At 38.5% G+C, this 19,519-nt stretch overlaps 1 protein-coding gene across 1 annotated transcript; it reads left to right on the top strand.

The window, feature by feature from the left end:
* The first annotated feature begins 286 nt into the window (after positions 1–286).
* On the top strand, positions 287–15,598 carry SUB1 (SUB1 regulator of transcription). Its single transcript, XM_014875501.2, has 5 exons — positions 287–378; positions 2,290–2,362; positions 3,728–3,847; positions 9,551–9,659; positions 12,415–15,598. Exons 2-5 carry the CDS (start codon positions 2,291–2,293, stop codon positions 12,492–12,494), a joined length of 381 nt encoding a protein of 126 aa, XP_014730987.1. The 5' UTR covers positions 287–378; position 2,290; the 3' UTR covers positions 12,495–15,598.
* Positions 15,599–19,519: the final 3,921 nt, after the last annotated feature.

Genomic DNA, 19,519 nt, shown 5'->3' with positions numbered 1-19,519 from the left:
AGGTGATTGAGCACCAAAACAGGCTCCCCACGGAGGTGGTCACAGCACCAAGAAGTAAGCGTTCGGTCAACGCTCTCAGGCACAGAGTGTGACTCTTGGGGCGTCCTTGTAATCGACTTGTAATCGATGTATTCTGCGAACAACTTGTAGGCAGCTCTCCGCCAACTCGGGATTTCCGGTGATCCTGTAAAATCTCCTTTCCAGCACTATGATCCCGCCCCTGAGGGGAGGCGGGAACGAGCGACGACGGGGACAAAGGGCCGCGTCCCCTTTAAAGCCTCCCTCCGCCGCCCCACGTGAGCGGCCCGGGGCGGGCGTTCCGAGCCGCGTCAGTTCCGTCTGTGTCGCGCTGCGGAGGAGCCACGCGCGGAGCAGGACGTGAGTGCTGGGTCCCCTCCTGCGCCCCTGCCACGCCGCCATCTTCTCCTGTGTGCCCCCTCCCACGGCCCCACCGCCGCGGCACCTCCCGGCTCGATTTGGGGCAGCCGCGGCCGGGTTGTGCCGAGGCGAGGCTTCCCCTTGTTCCTCGAGTGCCCGCGGTGGCCAGCGGGAGGGATACCCCGCTGTGGAGCGGGAAGAGCGAGCCGCCGCTGCCGAGGGGGAGCTGCCATGTTGGGGGGCACAGAGTCTGATAGAGGGAGAAGATGGCGCCCGGCCGCGTTCCCCCCCGCGCCGGGAGCAGCCCCAGCCCGCCGGCGACCCCTGGCCCACTGGTTTCCATGTTGTCCTTTTCTTCCGCTCCGCCACGGGTAACCCGCAGTCTCTTTGCTGCCGTCCTGCCCCGGGAAGACTCGGGCGTTCTCGCCCACCCACCCGCTCGCTCCCATCCTTGTTCGGGCCTCAACTCTCTTTGAGGGGCGAGACGAGCCGTGGAAAAGAGGAATAGGGGAGGAAAATGGCGGCTGGGATCCGCCTACCTGGAGTTCCAGGCTCGTCTTCCTTTCCTTACCTTTCCCCGCTCTCTTTTGGCCCGGCTTATCCCGTCCCCTCGCCGGCGCTGCGGTGTCTCCTCACGCTCAGCCTCTCCCGGGGGGCACCCACCATCCCACATCCCTTTTTCCTCCTTTTCCGCCCACGCCTTCCTCCATATTGTCCCTTTATCCTTCCCATGCGGACCCCTGGGTCATCCTCCGAAACATCGTTTAGCTTGCCGACTCAGTCTCATCTGTTTGCTTATTTTCACATTGCCCCATTCCAGCGATCCTCTACCTCCATCCTAGAGCGTGGCTTGTGTGTGCTTCCTCACACCCTGTATCCTGTGCCGTGCTGCAGCTTCCGTCCTTGTGCTACAAGCTATACCACAGGTCTTGCCCTACTTTAAAACCACGTTGATCCACTAGCATTATTTGGACTCTGGTTTGGTTGTTTTGTTGTGGTTTTGTTTTTTTTAATTATTTTTTTTTATTTGCATATGTGGGTTTTTCTTTCACTGCCCGTTTTAAGAACGCTGTTACTCCTTTCTTTCCTGAGATAACTCTGTAATATTATCTTGGTCTCTCCTTGCTGAGGTTTGTATTGTACAGTTTCAGGAATACTTAATTTTATTCTAAAAGAACAAATGATCTGTATATTTGTTACAAAGAGTTTCTAGCAGCAGGGAAGATGTGTAACCACTATATCTAACCACATGTTTGCATACCAGGGTGATATGCAAAGACACCTGGCAGCACGCATTCAAGGAATGCTGAATGTCTGCTTGTCTGGCGAATTAATTGTCTCCAGTGACTGATGTGTTGAAGTAGCAGTGAAAATATTGATTGCAGTACTGTGGCTCTCTGTAACTGAGGTGTGTTAAAGACCGCTAGATTATAGGTGGGAGCTTGAGTGTCATGTGTATTACAGTTGTGCAGCGTGTTACCTGCAAGTCCAGCTGGGTGAAATGCCCATGTCAGAGTATTGATATTGCTAGTGTTAATGATTCGTGTTTGTGGATGTCATAGAAAGGATTCAGCTGGAGGGCAGTATTATACATTGTATTTTACATTGTGGATTTTGTCTAGGGATATATGAAAATTGTGAAAAATCATTGTGCTATAGACAGTTCAGAAGTCAAAACACTGTGCTCTAAATGTGTTTTAATGCAGTTGTAGAAAAAGAGGAAGAGATAAGAGGGAAGAGTGCTTGATACTGCATCTGCAGTATGTATTAAGGCTTAAATGAAAAGGCAGGAAAATCTTTAGGAGGTCTTGAAGAAGATGAGCCAGTACAAACAGGTTTGAAGATTGCTTTCCAGCCAAAATGGAATGTCATTCCTTATATAGTGTTCTCATGTTATTTTTCTTTTCCCAGAATGCCTAAATCAAAGGAACTTGTATCTTCAAGCTCATCTGCCAGTGATTCAGATAGTGAAGTTGACAAAAAGGTGAACAATATATGCAGTTCATTACTGTATTAACTCTTTTCTTTCAGGCTGGGTTTCAAGAATTAGGTGAGCATTATGTCATAAAATGCATGTCATTCCATATGATTTATCACACTTTAAGAAACTTTCTCTTCCACCCACCCATCTCAACAACTACAACAACAAAAACCAAACAACCCACCTTCCAAGTATGGGTGGATTGCATAATTGTTGCCCTGAAGAAAAGTTTTTTTTCTTTAGTTGCACTTCGTTTTCTTCATGCCATTCCATATGATAATTGCAAATTTCTTGTGGTTCTTGCTTTGTGGCAAGCTTCTGAATGCTTCTGTATCAACTGCCCTGGTGACAAGAATTTGGACATGAGAACATGCCTCAATGCTGCCATTATAATATCTAGAGTACTTCTCCATCCACTTGCCCTGTGCTCCTTGTGTCACTTGCTTATCTTGTTTGCATGGGTTTTTTTCTCTGCTTCATTTTATTTGCTGTTACACCATCTGCTAGTTTCTCACTTAAAAGCTGAGCCAATCTGAGTGTCTTTGACTTGATAAATTTTAAGATGACTGTTTTAAATATATAAATCAAATGTTCCCGTTTAATTTAAGTAGTTATTTAAGTTAGAAGTTTACATGTACCAATCACTTTGAAAAAAATCAGAAAAAAATAGTTTATCTTTTTAAAGAAGTGGTAGGTGGTAACATAGGCACCAAGTCTTTTAGTGTAATACAGTACATGAAGAGGTCTGGTCTCTTTTTACATGAGTAGGAACTTTACGGCTTCTCTGGGTTATCTGATTTACAGGTGATATTGTCTGAATGCTTTAAAACGTCACATAATGTATCATGCTGTGGGCAGTGATTAGATGCTTATTAAAAAAACTATGGTCTGATAGAGGTGGTTTCCAGATCCTTTCTTAATTATATTAATTGCATTAATTATATTAATAAATAATCTTTCCAAATTATTTGTTATCTAGCTTTTTTTTTTCTTTTTTGGAGGTGTTGCAAACTGTTCTGTACTTTTTGTTCCACTTAGTGGAGAAGAGGGTGCCATTTCCATCAGACTTAAATTTATTTAAGGTACTGAACTGACAATGTTACTATGCAGAAAGAAGGATTTTTGAAATATATTTTGCTCTGATTAAATTCTCTTTAAAGCCAAAGTATTACTTCACCGATAACAGAATCAGGCGCATTTTGAAGTTTTTAGATTCTAAATGGACGGCATTGGGTTCCTGCCATCACACACAGCAAGAAGGTGATAAAGTGCATTGCTTGGTAGTAGGCCATGACATACAATGTGAACTTAACTGTTGTGTACAGAGTGATTGTGGCTCATGCTTTTCCTTTTTTGTTTTGCTCCAAGGCAAAGCGGAAAAAGCAAGTGACTGCAGAAAAACCTGTAAAGAAACAAAAGACTGGTGAAAGTTCAAAAGGTGCAGCTTCTTCTAAGCAAAGCAGTAACAGAGATGAGAATATGTTTCAGGTAAAATTGATGACTCATAGAGCCTGGTTAAGTTAACGTTATATTATATGCTGTATGAATTTTATGAGATGGTGTGAATTTCTTGACTGTGTAGTGCTTGGCCTCCTGAATCCTTGGCTGAAGGGGATTACGATGCTGGCATTCAGATGAGATGCTCAGAAAAGCTTGGTCAAGTTTCAGCAGAGTAAAAGAATCTGAGTTGTATCAGTTGATCTGATTCTCATGACCTTGCTGCTGGTATCTCTGGGTAGTCATTTTGTCAGTAAATACAGCACTTACCATCAGTATACTTTAAATGTTAGATCAGGTTTGTCTCTACATGGAAGTGTTTTTTTAATTAGGTCTCCTGAAAAAAATGTTCTTGGAAACCAAAGTGTGGGCTCTTCGTTCCTGTTTAACTAGGTCAAGGGCAGCTTGGCCTCCTGTGTTGTGACAGCATCTTGGATTAAGTTTTGTTTGTTCCTTTCTATTATGGTGCAGAGTCTTATCACTGAACATCCATAAGGATAGGAACTTGTAGTATTGCCTTGTTTTTAAGATGGGATCAATGTCTGTTTTTCAGTGGAAAGATGCATTTTTGAATTCAGGGTATTGCAGTTGCTGGGGTTAGCCAAGGCAGTAGCAGTGTGTGCTGAAAGAGCTGATACACAGCTCAGAATTAGCTATTTTGGGGGTATGGATCAAGATCTATTAAAGGTCTCTGACTAGCTGGCTGGAAAGGAACTTAAATTCTTGAGGCTTTGATTCTTGAGTTTGTGACAGGATATGGGAAAGGTGCCTAATGAGATGACCCAAGCGTAGAGTAATGTAAATGAAATGGTTCTGGGCTGTAGTCGTGTGAAGCAATACAGGGGAAGAAAAGTATGTTCTAGAGAGAAGACCTGATTAACTGATACTGTCATACAGGGCAGTTATTTTTAATGTCTGAATTCTTACTTTTCCAGTTATATTTAGGAGGGAGAACTTGACGTGAAGGCTGTGTCTGGACTTCTGTATTGAAGGAAGTGTATAATATTTTTAGTTCTGCTTGGGCATGCTTTGAGCCCTGTAGGAAAAATGAAACAGTGAATTCTACAACTTTAGATGTGAACTACAGGTAGAACTCTAAAGAACTATGTATAAACTTAATGCTATGTTTGTAGTAAGTTCAGAAATTCCAGCCTTGGAAAAAACTTTAAAATTTTTAGTGTTCCCCTGACGCAAAAACATACCTAGACCCTTTCAAATAAAGCAAAAGTATGCATGCTCTGGTTTCTTAAAACCTCTTCAGCCCAAGATAATAAAAAGTTACTAAAAACAGGCAGTAGAGGGCTCATATTACTCTGATAAGAACAGGGTTCTTCTGGTGTTGAGTAGAATACAGATCTTTGAATATCACATTGACCTAAAATATTAGTGTTACCCAGTGCCTGCCTTTGAAATAATCAACAATAAAATATTTTTTAGATTTCTCACTGTGTTATAGTGAAGCATTGTCAGTTTTGTAGTCTACATCAACCTCTGTGCAGTAACTAACATGCAAATGTTAAAGTATAGAAATAAAACTGCAGTAGGTCTGAGGATACTCCCCCTTCTTCCCTCCTACACGGGAGGGCATGTTTGTTAATTTTTTAGATATAGTTTTGTTTGTTCTAGGCTTCTTAGTGATACTAGAAACCTTTCTGGAGAGCTTCTCTCTCATGGCAGTAAAATGATCTCTGATGTGGAAGTGACTTTGCAGTATAGCTTTACAAGAGTGGCGTCAGGTAATGGAAATCAGGCTGTAAAGCATTCATAGGATTGTCACAAGTTCTATGGTGTCCATATTGTGTGTGGGAGTGGCTGCAAATGATGTGAAACCAAGAGTCTTCTTGTTCTACACCCTCAGATTGTGTTATTGAAGCATAGAGATTCCCTTAATATAGAGCTCATTGTGACTGCTGTATTCAGTAGATTCAACATTTTCATAAATATGTATTTATATTGTTGCTTGAGTTTGTTGGTGTAATGGTTTTTTTTGCAACTACTTATGAAGAATAGTGTTAATGTAAGTAAAGACAATTTTCTCAATATAAGAGGGTATATTCTCTGTATTTGCATGTCTTGGCCTTATTAGGTTTTATAGGGAACCTAGTATACTGTGCAACTTGATGAAGGATTTGTGTGCTGTTAGGTTGCAGAAATTTGTGTTACTCCCATGTGTGATGTATTACTTGAGGTCCTAAGGACAGGCATTATTTGTGTGAACATGGAAGGGTTTAGCCTTGATGTACTGGATTCCTGTCTGTGGCTTCAAGCTCTGCTCCATGTGCTTTGGTTAGTTTGACTAATCCTATCATCCTATCCTATTCTATCCTATGCCAGATCTGGATAAGGTTTGTCAGTATTTATTAATAACTACCTAGATCAGAGAACCACGTTGCATGATCATGCATTTAACTGAAATTGTTACTTCAGAAGTTGTCTCTGTGTTGTCCTGTCCACCTCCCCAACCCTTTTTTTGTTGGTTTTTGAGTTTTCACTATATTTGGGCGTTGACTTGTGAGAAGTAAGTACTTTGATTTTTCCAGTGTTCTTATCACAGGTTCCTGAAAGAAGGTAAACATAGAAGTTTATGATACTCTGAAACTGATTGGTTTCGCATGCTAATTATGAAACTTAGGTGGTCACCGATGCATTTCACAATTTGCTTTGTTGCAGATGTTAGTGTTTACAGGAGTCTTGTGATCCTTACATGTGGTTATTGGCTAGGGAAGAGAGAGGGTTTTTTGGTTATGCTTGCACTGAGGGTGTACAGTTTAATCCAGAAAAACTGGAAATAGGAAAAAGGATAAAGAAGATGCTTGTTGAAACTCACAAAGGAAGTCAGTTGCATATCTCTGGATACGCAGAGGAACAGAGATACAGTTTAGTGCTTTTTATTCTAAGAAATAGAAACCTGGAAATAATAGTTTTAATGTTTACCGATTAATGTAAGTCAATAGAATAGCATAATCTAAGGATCTGTACTATTCAATAAAAAGTATATGAACTTCTCTTTGAAGGTTGAACTGCACTAAGTACTCTGCTATAAATCATGATGACTGTCTTGGTTTAACCCCAGGCAGCCACTTGCTCACCCCCACTAATGGCATTGGGAGAGAACTGGAAGGGTAAAAGCTGGAAAAGTCGAGGGTTGAGATAAAGAAAGTTTCATAGGGAAAGCAGAAGCCACAAGTGCAAGCAGAACAACAAGGACTTAATTCCTCACTTCCCATGGGCAGGCAGGAGTTCAGCCATGTCCAGGAGAGCAGTGCCCATCACGTCTAAGTGTCACTTGGGAAGACAAATGTCATCATGCCAAACAATGCTCCTTTCCCTCTTCTTCCCTCCCCTTTATATCCTGAACATGATGTCACGTGGTCTGGACAGTGGCCTTTGGTCAGTTGGGGTCCCCTCTCCTGGCTGTGTCCCCTCCCAGTCTGCCAAGCACCCCCAGCTTTCCTGCCAGTGTGGCAGTGCTGAGAAGCAAAAAAGGCTCTGGCTCTGTGTAAGCTCTGCTCAGCAGTAACTAAAACATCTCTGTGTTATCATCACTGTGTTCAGCACAAAGCAAACACAACCCCGCATCAGTCAATGTGAAGAAAACTAATTCTTCCCAGTACAGCAACCCCTGGAATGTTGCTCTGGTTACAGAGATACAAAAATACCTTCAATCTCTGAAATGACTTTTAACATTATCAGCAGGTGCATGAAAAAAGAATTGTTCAGAAATGAACCTGTACCAGAGTTATAGGTAGCTAACCAGCAATTTACTTAACTAGTTAAGTCTAGATTTTGTTTGTGTTTTTCAGTGTAGATTGAACTGTAGTTTAGAAGCCTATTTAAAAATTCTAGGAGTGGCAGCTTTTGCATAGAGTTCAACTAAATATCTGAAATTTATTTGGAACATTAATCTGAAATCTAGATATGATGTGAAATCTAACCTAATTTCAGCATTTACGTAGAGAAATGCTTTTATCTAAGGTAGACTAAACGATCGAATGAATGTGAACTTTGCATTATTGCATCTCACCTTAATGTGGTTGAATTAAGACATAGAGTCTTTCTTATCGTTGAAATTCACATTCTAAACCCTTTTACTATATTTGCAGCTGTAATCTGCTATATTGAATTAGATTTTATTTCTTAAAAGAGATCTGGAATTATTTGGCAAGGCACTAATATTCTTCAATAGCCATGTAAAAAAAGCTGCTGTAGAGTGGTACTGGTTGAAGCTGTTCCTAGAGTTGACCTTAAAAGTTACTGGAGTGTTCAAGGGTAAAACCAATAAATGTTGTCCTTGTAGGCTGTTTAGGATATTCTTTGCCAGGAGTGCAGATGGACTTGGACATGGTACCCGGTTTGGTCTGAAAGAGCTAAGCTGCCATAACATTATACTTTCATTTCTGTGTTTTAAATTTGAATTGTAGTTTTACCAAATAAAAATACTGTATTATGAACTAATGTCTTTTTAATTTTAAAGATTGATTTGAAGTAGGATAAGTGCTATAGACTTATCTAAATTGTCCTCATTGTTCTAAGATCGATTTTAGATGTCATACAGCATCTGCAGAAGAAAAATTGCTTTATGCAAAGATAAGGTATTTATGTTTATATATATCTTGTGAAATAAGAGCATATAACTTAAACATCTGTGAATTATTGTAGTTAATTGGAGACTTCTTCAGTCTTCATGGTCAAACTTCATGCTAGTGTTTTTGGGCCAGAAGTGTAGGGCCCGTCCTTAAATTGTATCAAATGCAACATGCAGTGATAAAGGAAGTTGAAATTGAAAGGTAGTGTTTTACCAGGAAGGAATATTTTATTTGAAAATAGTTTCCTTTAGAATCTGTTCTTTTGTTATATAGAAGGTGTCCAGAAGGTATATGCAGAATTCAAAGGATTTCTTAGAAGTTTTATTTGATTATATATTAATTACCTAGTTCCTGGTTCTCAAATTCACCTTGTTCATGTAATTTATGTGCATACATAGTTTATCATATTGGGAAAGATATTGAATAAGCCCAAATACATAGTGCATTATGTACTAGATGGTATGATTCTTCCCTAACTTCTCCCCACTCCAGCCCCCCCCAAAAAAGGTGCCCATATAATTCAGTTATGACACTGGTTTGAAAAATACTAAATTTCAAAATTTCATACTGGGCTATGTGCTGGTAAACTTGTATGATGTGACTTTTTTTTCTTTTGAAGACCTGGTGGTGGTACAGTGAGGTACCCATGAGGACTTGGGAGTGGGCATTTCTATCTTTTTACTGTGTTAAAAAAAAGGAAGGTGTCATGTTCAACATCTAATTTGCTTTTTGCTCTTGGGGAATGGACTAAAATTTAGATTTGGGAGTAGTGCTCCCTGTTTCCTTCTTTGTTTAGAACTGTTGTAGAAAGGAATTTTTCAGAAAACAGTAGATTCAGGACTTGCTAGAAGCATGCATGTAAAGAATACAGGTATTTCTCTTCTAGGAGAGGTACTTCTACATGGAGCATTGCTTGCTCAACTAGTTTTAAGTCGTTACTTATTAGCCTACTGACTACTCTGAATTAAGCTTTTAATCTAGTTTTTTTCTGTGGTGTCTAAAATAAACTGCAGTGTGCAGTGTCACATGTCAGAGTCTAATGCTGCTGGGGAAAGTGAATGCTGTAATATGTAAAATACCTAATAGACCCTTATATGTGTTTTGACAGATTGGCAAAATGAGGTATGTCAGTGTTCGGGACTTTAAAGGGAAAGTCTTAATTGATATTAGAGAATACTGGATGGATCAAGAAGGTGAAATGAAGCCTGGCAGAAAAGGTATTGTTCTGCTTCATGTTACTTTGTATTAAAACATGGTCTGCACTTCCCAGTAGAACTTCCTATATCATATTTTTCTCCTTTGTCGCTACATGATACTTTTTTAGTAGTATTTTTACTTACTTATGATGTGTATTTTTACAAGGGCTTAGTTTTCTCTGTAGCTTATGAACAAAATCTTAAGTGGGTTTGCTGACCTGAGTCTGTTTTCCTAAAGGGATTCTCCATGAAAGCAAGGTGTCAAATACAAGTAAATAGGGTAGAGGAGTTATAAACATGTTTATACCATAGCCATATTTTCCCCCGCCTCAGTTGATTAACATGACAAACCGAATTTCCTCATATGGTTGGATTTCTTATTTCAGAATTAACTGAAAATATTTAATCTTTTTATAAGGTTTTAATTTTGTTCAACCAGCCACCTCCTTCAGTTTCTACTAAATTGTAGATTAAAACAACCTAAACATTTAATTATGAGAGCTAATTATGAAAAATGTGACTAATTATGAAAAAAAAATGTTGAAAAATATTTTAGTAGAGGGGAAAATATCTCAAGTATCCCAAGTTTGTAATCTGCAGCACAGCACAAGCCATTGTACTTATAGTTGCCACTTGCACAGTTGCTTTTCATGGTAGGGCTTCATTGAACCATTTTCACAACTTCCACATCTCAAGATGGGAATTGCAGGACAATTGCAGTAGTGGTGCTGTGCTTGATGTTCTGTTTCTTCTCCTTGAAAAATCTACTTTTTATCCATTTTCCTGTAGCGTTAGGGAAGGGTAAGTATGAAACATTCTGCCCTGCGGATTCACAGAACCACAGGATTGTTGGGTTGGAAGGTGCCATGAAGATCACCTCATTCAACCCCACTCCCTGCCGTGGGCAGGGACACCTTCCACTATCCCAGGTTGCTCAGAGCCTCATCCAGCCTGGCCTCGTGCACTTCCAGGGATGAGACATCCACAGCTTCTCTGGGCAACCTTTGCCAATGCCTCATCACACTCACAGTAAAGAATTTCTTCCTAATACCTAATCTAAATCTACCCACTTGCAGTTTGAAGCCATGCCTCCCTGTCCTGTCACTACATGCTGTTGCAAAAAGTCCTTCCCCAGCCTCATGTACTGGCAGGCTGCTAAGTTTGAAGAAGTTTAATGTACAATTTACAATTACTGTACGGTTTGTTACATTCTTTTGGTGTGTTCAGGAGAATTTCAGCAAACAGTAATTTGGAAAGTTTGAGAAGTACTTTCAACTTTTCTTAAATAATCACTGAGAATAGGTTTGCATGAACAGGTATACTGATGTTCTGCAGGAAAATTGCTGGTTTTGGACTGGTTGCTAGTTAAAGATTACTCTAACTTCTAAGGACTTCATGTTCTGTGTTAGAATTCAGTAGTATATGCATTTTGAATGGCAAGGTACAAACAAGATTGGATGGGTGGGCCAAGTGACAAAAATAACATACGTAGATAAGTGTTCATCAGTGCAGCAAAAGAGGCTGAATTTTGTTATGATAAAAATAATCTGATACAGTATGTGAGTCTTAATATTTCCTTGATGCACTCATAAGCTGCTCATCTAGCTATTCTGAAACCAGAATAAGCAATACATTCTGTAATAAAAATAAACCCGAAGTTTAAATTTCTGTCAGTGTCTGAAGCAGCAGGTCTGAATTTTATTTGGTTCATCTAGTCATTGGTCATGGTTCATCAATCTTCATGACATTTAATCCCCTAATGATGATTAGCACATCTGACTGGTTTTCAGATGAAACCTGCCCTCCAAAGGCTGGTGGAAGACGCTTAAGAGAAACTCCACGTACACTACTTGCTGCTTAAAATTGTGGTGGTGCTCTGATAAGACAGTGATGGTAAAGAAAAGAAAAGCTATGGGCTCCAAAAATGGAATTCGAAGTTTCAGCTGTTTTCAGGTCCTGCTCCATGTTCAGAGAGAAAGCAATGAAGGAAAACTATCACTTGGAGGGGGAGAATGGGAGTAATTAGTGGAAGAGCTTTACAGGAGAAAGTATGAGAGGACTGGGAGCCCTGGGAGCCTGCACTTTCCACAGAGTGGTGTAGAAATTTTAGGGTAAGAATGAGTAGACCAAAGCACAACCAAAACTTATGCATGTACTCAAGCTTGAGGGGAAGATATGATCAAATTTAGAACTGAAGTGATGGGTTGTGGGGTACTGAATGATTACTGGTTGAATATCACTAGAAACTATAGGGAACTTGAAGTAAAAGGTAGCTTTGGTGTTGGTTGTGAGTGCTGGGGAGGAGTACAGAGTCTCTCCAAAAGTTTACTTACAGCACCTGTAATTTACAGTGCTTTACAAAACAGAAGGGGAAAAAGCCCCATCAGAATTACAGTACTTGAAAAGTGCACAGCAGGTCTGTCTGCATAGGTACAGCTTTTACGAACTAACAGGAGTGCAAGTGATTTCTTACTTATCACCTAGGGCTTTTGTACTGCCTTCTGTCAAGGCCAGAGTTGTATTTCACTCCTTGTGTTAAGCCTAGTACTTGTACAATTATTTGTTGCACATACGTTTTCTTTGTAAACTTGTCTAGAGATAACCTGAAGTTGAAGCATTGGAAATGGATAGTTTCACTTTGTAACTAAGATGATTATTGAAGTATTAGTATTATAATATGGGCTTAGTGTATGAAGGCAGCCTTTATAATAATTGCACAAGATCCTGCACCACAATTCTCTTTTTGTCTTAAGTGTTTGTTTTTAATGCTTTTCAGGTATTTCTTTAAATCCAGAACAGTGGAACCAGCTGAAGGAACAGATTTCTGATATTGATGATGCAGTAAGAAAACTCTAAAGACAGAGCCATACAAAAACTTATATCATTTAGTTGTATTAAGCAGTCTTTTTACATTGGCTTTAGTTTTCTAAAATATTGTTTTCCAAGCTATTGTATATTTGGATTGCAAAACAATTTGTAAGATGAATACTTTTTTTATGTGCATTAAAAGTGTATTCTGAGTGAGGCTATTTGTGTATACTTTACTAAAAGGAATTGTGTTGCTTTCACCCCATGGTGTAAAATAAACAAACCAAGTAATATGTAAAGCATACTTGTTTATGGCCTTTTGATTGAAGGTGTTTGCTGATAAGGCCACCTAATAGCTTTAGTCATTATTTTAAGTTCAGTTTAGTTTACAGTAACTGAATTTGTTTTCTGAGGGGATTTCTTAAAATGTCTGTTTCACTTTTTCTTTTATTCCATTTTCTTTGGTATTGCTCTGCAGTTGTCTGCTTTAAGACTTGATACAAACAGTGAATACTTGGAAAAACACATTTTTGTAGATAATTTTCAATACTGTATTTGCTAATTTACCCTATTTATTCAGATGTAAACAGTCTTGAATATATAACTTTTTGCATCACTTGCATGAAGGATTATGCTAAACAATAACACTTGAACACAAAACACATGCTCTCTTCCCATTTTTCTAAAGTTTGCTTGACCTAGAAAATGCAAGTAGCCTTTTTTCTTTTACTTTAGATGTGAAGCATAAACTTCTACAGTAGTAGACGTATACCTCAGAGTAAGACAGTGTTTAAAGGCTCCAAATGTGCTTGTTAGTTAGTACACTCTTCAAAGTTTTCATTAAATTAATTCTGGAACACGTAATTAACCAGTTGTTCTATAGAAAAGGAGCGATTTACCTGTCTGTAGAGTCTGTGTTAATTTGAAATTACTGCTTAAATTGGACTGTAACACAGCTAAAACAATCAAACAGGGTTAAAACTGCTGCAGCCAAAATGTCTCTGTCATGTTTCTGCCCCATCCACACTGCCTGCCCAGACCACTGAACTCGGGTTGCTTCCTGAAGCTCACGTGTGCACTGCTGGCTTATCTCTGTGCAGAAGGCGCTTAGCAGCGCAGGGAGCTTACCCTGTGCACGGCACACCGTGACCCAGCGAGCTTGGCTGCTCAGCCCCGCTACCTCCTGGACAGAAAAGCCTCTGCCCCGTGGAAGCTCTGTTATACAAGATGCTGCCCTAGAGGAAGGGCTTTGTGGTGACAGTCACTAGTGATGGAAGGGAGAATGTGATGGAGAGCTTGAAGATATGAGGAGCACACCAGAGTAGATGTTAATGATGCAAGATCAAAGTTTGCTGGCACAAAATAACTACAGTGAAGAAAAGGAAGCACAATGAGAGAAGTTCATTTACTGACATAATTGAGCAAGCAAGAAGAGAAAACAACATCACGAAAAAGGACATTTCAAGACTAGTGAACGTCCAACTTAATTAGTTTGTAATTTTCCCATTTAATGATAACGTATCTAAATTTTTTATAGATAAACAAGATTTACTGTTTGTTTAATTGCAGAACACTTTGATATAGTTGTTTATATTGCAGACATTTTAAGTGCCATACACTATTTATGTGCTGTGGAGTTCATCATTCAATGCAAATAACCATTAAAGGCTGAGGAAGAGAGACTTCATCAAATTAAGTGCATGTTACTTAGTTTAAACATGTCACATATCTTCACCTTTTTAACTTACCCAATGTTGACATATTGCAAATAAAATTAAGATCTGCTTTTGTATAGCTCAAGAAATCTCTTAAGTTTTTAAGAACTGCTTGAGGGTGAACAAAAGGGTGAAGAGATGTTTGTAGTAGCAAATGTGGTTTTGGGAGCAGCATTCTTTTTTGAGTGACTTAAAACATATAGGGCTATTTGGACCAAATAGAAAAAATATGAAATAGCTGTTAAAATTTCACAGATAGTGAAATAAATTGCTTCAGATCACAGTAGACAGGTTCTAGGTGTTTTTTATTGCAATATATATATAATATGATTTTGTTCCTTTAAGTCTGAAATTTTGCAACCAGATTTCATGCATTTTACCTCAGAACTTTGAAGTGGCTACTTAAAAGTTATGGTTATATTAGAGGGAAGATTGTCCTCACTTAGATTACTGTGCTAATAGGTCAGTTGTGTTAAGGAAGGTGGGAAATTAAAATAATTCATTTAGGGAGAGTAAGTGAAAAGTTTTAATATGGCAATTAGTTTTCATGTGGAAATTGATGGTGGAGGTATTAAAATAAATTAGTATTTGTTAACCACGAACTGTGAGTTATCAGTAGGTATCAAAAGAGACAAGTCAGTTTCACAAATGAACTCAAAATGGGATGACTTGATCAGGTTACTGATGTGCTTGTAAGATGGTAATATGCAAGTAACCTTGATAAAAGTGTGACACATTCAGTATTATTTTGAAATAAATAGTAGTGATTTGTAATGTAATCATCTGTAGGTTCTCTACTTTGAGAAGAAAATTCAAATCTTTTTTTAATAAAGATTATTTTTTGCAGACAGCGTTAGCTAGGGTATATGTAGAAGTACCCATGGAAGAAAATTGTGCATGTATGACAAGGCTGTCTAGTGCAAGATAAAAGCACTGCTCCATCTCCCATTTAGGTGATGAAAGATACATTTGATTCTTGGTATTTTTGCAGGGCATGTTAGCAATATGTTTTATAAATTAAGCCTACTACGGAGCTTAGGGGGAAAAACACATCAAAGAGCTGCCAAAGTACTGTATGTGTGATAATCAAACTGTCATGTACCATGTTGCTCATATGTAGAGATGTTCATATTGAAAATAAACAAATGCAGTACTAATTTTGGTATTTCTTGTAAAGGAAATGGCCCTGGTTATGTATGTATGTGATCTGTTAGCAGAAAAAAAAGGTTGATGATTGTAATTCTGGTAACTCAAATGTCTTATTGTTAGCCATGTGGAATGTTTCATGTTTTGCTCTGGTGGTGTCCAATGCAGAGTGGCCACTGGAAATAAAAGCCCTTCAACTGTAATTACCTTAATGTTAAAATAAAAAATGGTTAATTGGCATATGTGTTATAACAGTTTGAATACTTGGAAATAAAAAAAGACTTCTGTTAACACAGTGTTATTTTTAATAGAAATTTAGCTGCGCTATAATATTATGGTACCTGCTGTTTGTTTCTTGCAGGTGTTATAATTTGAAAACTTCATTATCTTATATTTGGTCTGTGTTTGCGGGTGGGAAACTGTAGCCCAGAGGGATAGAAATTTTTTGCTAGGATAAAAAGAACTGTCATGTAAATACGGAAGCAGCAGATAGAAATACATTTTCAAGTATCAGCTAGGAGGAAAGCACCTGTTAAGTTGTTGGTGTTATGAGATTTGTTGATTTTTTTCAGTGGAGTTTCTCTTTGACTGTAAATGTCACAGATGAGGTATACATTTATTATCATTGGTCAGTTTTGTCTGCATAGGCTTCTTCAGGAAGGTTATTTTTCACATACTTACGTGATTGATCTGTAGGGAGTAGGTTAATTAGTACATTGCCTTGAACCTAACAGACTTGACAAGTAATTTTGCATAGTCTAGTCACAGAAACAGAAGTTACTCTGGCTCAAAGGGAAGAAGTGGCGTGAGGGGTTGATGAAAGGTCATCACGTCCTCCCTCATCTTCATTCCCTGCCCTCCCCCTACTGATGGGGGTTCATCTTTGTAGTTCCAGTGACTGCGTGGAAGAGCTTTCCCATAGGCACTGTTTGTCCTGTGGTGAATCAAGGCTGCATGCCCCCTGCTCGCAGTGTGTCCGGTGCTGCTGGAAGTGTGAAAATATCTGCTGAGGAACTGAAGGAAAAGGTCCTTGGCTCAATGATGCTTTATCAAAGAAGCTTAATTCTGCTATCGTATGAACAGAAGGACTTGGCCGTCAGTCATGGGGGTACTTTAAGAGCCTGGTACCTGTGCCCTTGGTATTGCACTTGATTTAACAAAAATGTAATAATTTTTGTAAGAGCTGCCTAATTTGTTTTTTGTTGTATTTCCATTTTGGCTTCAGTGATTTCATATGCTCATCATTGATCGGATGTCAAATGAGGTATGGATTGAGGTTATGCTGAGGACTCAGGTTTTTAAGTTATCTATCATAAGCAGGTGGACCCTCAATCCTAAAGGTTAAAGGGGTTTGCTGTAGAACTGAAAGCTGGTGCAATTAACAGACTTAGAGGAAGTCTCTAGCTGTATTTGATAAGGCTAAATAAGAAAAACATGCCAGCTTGACCAGCGTGCCTAATAGAGTGCTGTTAGTTATCAGCTCACTTGGGCAGGAATTAATGAGCTGAGAACTGTTGAAGTAAAGAAATGGCAAGATTGTACATAACCCTGTTACTTGAGTTATCTAATGAAGAGTTCTTTCACACCTTAAGGAATTAAATGCTTTATGCTTTCACTAATAGGCAAATGTGTCAGAATGATTTTTATACTGTTGAAAACAAAGCTTATTTCATCTTAGTGCATCTTAAACCTTAGTTTATGTGTTCACTAAAATGCTCTCACATCCCAGGTCTAAGAGAGAGTTGAATGTGGGTATATTAAGAATAAATTTGAGATTGGCATGTCTCTAACATTATTAGCTGCTTGAAATTAAAGTTAGCAGTAACACTTTGCAGTTTGTTTGTGATGTTGATTTTCTGTAACCTTTAAAGGTTTTTGCTAGCTGTTTTAATGTGAAATGGCTTTGCTATTTCTTCTACTTTACATTTGCCATTCCGTACAGAGATCTGCAGCTCCTTTTATATTTCCTCTACTATTTGTATTCTGACTGGAAGCATCCCTCTGCCTCTTGGAACACAGATACATCTGGCTAAACTCATGCTATCAAAAGACAAGGAATATCTCAAAGATTGTATCCTAGTGGTACTTGGCAGATAGTGCTGCTATTGCTAATAAAGGTCAAATAATATGTGTTTGTATATGTTTTAGCAGTGTGATAAAGCGTACTTAAAATAGGTGAATTACTCATGCCAACATGCATACTTCCCAAAGGAAGCAATTTTCTTCGTACTTGGATTATTGTCTACAGTGAAAGTACTGGACAAAGGCTGAAGTGATCATGAACAGCTTGGAGAATACCAGTGAGATAGTTCCTGAGGGAAAAGTGATGAGAGCTATCACATGGATAGATATCCTTGCTGTAAGTGAGGGTGATTGTAACTGCAATGGTTTGGTTAATGGAAAGGAAACTTGTTTGTGTGGGTTGCCTGAAAGTGACCTGTAGTACATGAGTATCTTTTGTGATTATGTAAAGACTGCCCCCTGTCCAAGGAAACCTTTGAATAATATTAATTTACCATAGGCCTTTTTCTATATAACTTGATTTTTTTTTTTCTTCAGAAATGTGTCAGTGTATGGGGTATAGCCCCCTTTCAGTAGAAGAACTAGTAACCCTGATTGAGTCATTCCTGTACAGCTGGAGAGGAAAAGTGTATTGCCTTATCTTCACGCAGCAATTATTATGTTAATATTTAATAGTAATGTGCCTTTCACCTATCCAAACAATTTATTGTGACAGAATATTTGTGGCTTATCTGTTAAATTGTTTGGGAACAAACATTTTAGGGTTTGGGGAAAATTTTGTAAACAAGTTATCTAGGTATTTCCATCATTCCTATAAATGTGTTCATGCCTTGGTGTTTTAATTTTATGGCACTTTTTTTCAGGAAACTCAACTTTTTTCCTTGTGATCTTAAGGAGCTATGAAAATCCTTATTTTTAACATGCTGCAGTTTCAGATTTTGAAAATGAACTTGCAGAGGTCATGCTTGGGTGCATTTTCTATTAGATTACTAGATTGTTATCTGCTGAGACTGTTTGCTTTGTAGTCTGAGCAATTGTTGAAAAGGTCTGTTAAACTGCAAGCGTGTGGTAATGCCATGTGAGAAGGTGAGGAGAGGGAAATGCACAGGTAAAAAAAATAAGTTATTTTTCAGAACCTTTCCAGAACCTTTTCAGAACATGATCCAGAAACAGTATGTTCGCATTTTGAAGGCAAAAACTAACCACGAAACCACTAAGAAGCATTCCACTTAAATTTGAAACTGCTGTTCAAACACAAATTAATCAAATGTCCTTTTTATGAAATGTTTTTGAAAAAATTAGCAATGTTTGAGATTTTATAATGAAATCTTCGTAGATAAACGTTTACCAATACAACATTCTTAGAGCTAAGTGAATTTACACCAAGATACATTTTTTAACTGACTTTGTGGTTTTGACACTTTGAAACAACTAACTAAGTAGGTAAATTTCAGGGAAGTTCTGTGAGGACTTTGAAGCTTTCCACAAGTGGAGGTCATGTCCTTGGTTTAAGCAAAAGAAGTGTTAATGTCTTATATGGAAGTTTTGGGACAAAGAGGCTGCTGGGTGCTCTGGGCAACGAATTTGATCTGCTTTAGGTCAATATCACCTCAAAATCTTGGTCTGATGTATCAAATGAAGCGTACAATGGACTAGTTTTAAAAATTTGTGTATTCCACTGAAGTTAAATTTGCATGGCTATTTAGCATTATTAATTAAACATTATTTTTTGTGTGGTTTTGTCTTCAAGACGATTGAGATTAGCACCTGGTCAAGAAATTTCTAATTTGCTATTGATCGTATAGTTTAGATAATGTTCAGATTTGTTTTGCATTTGATTTCTGCTTGAGTCATTGCTAATGTACTTTCATAGACATCGTTGATCAGTGCAGCATTTAGGATAGGAGTCCTTGTGCAAGATAGGGGAATACTTTTCTGTTTCCAAACAGATCTCTTTTTTTCACTATGGGTCTTTTGAATGCAGGATGTACGGAAAGCATAGAGAAGTGGAATGAAATAACTCATATCACTGCTTTTCACTTCAGTGTATGCAAGATTTTAATTGAAAATCTTCCCATAAAAGAGCATGACAACCTGTTGGCAAATCTTCAGCAGCGCATGTAATAGTTCAGAGAAGTGAGATTTGTTTCGTTTTCCTGGATAAACCTTAATTACTTTTGAATAACTTAT

Source organism: Sturnus vulgaris, chromosome Z (genome assembly GCF_052056855.1).
Source record: "Sturnus vulgaris isolate bStuVul1 chromosome Z, bStuVul1.hap1, whole genome shotgun sequence".
Classification (NCBI taxonomy): Eukaryota; Metazoa; Chordata; class Aves; order Passeriformes; family Sturnidae; genus Sturnus; species Sturnus vulgaris.
This window is presented reverse-complemented; position numbering and strand designations above follow the sequence as displayed.

Bases quoted from the DNA above. Each gene is read 5' to 3' on its own strand.
- SUB1 (XM_014875501.2), top strand. From the start codon at position 2,291: ATGCCTAAATCAAAGGAACTTGTATCTTCAAGCTCATCTGCCAGTGAT. The intron at 2,363-3,727 runs GTGAACAATATA...TTTTGCTCCAAG, and splicing joins ATAGTGAAGTTGACAAAAAG to GCAAAGCGGAAAAAGCAAGT. The intron at 9,660-12,414 runs GTATTGTTCTGC...AATGCTTTTCAG, and splicing joins AATGAAGCCTGGCAGAAAAG to GTATTTCTTTAAATCCAGAA.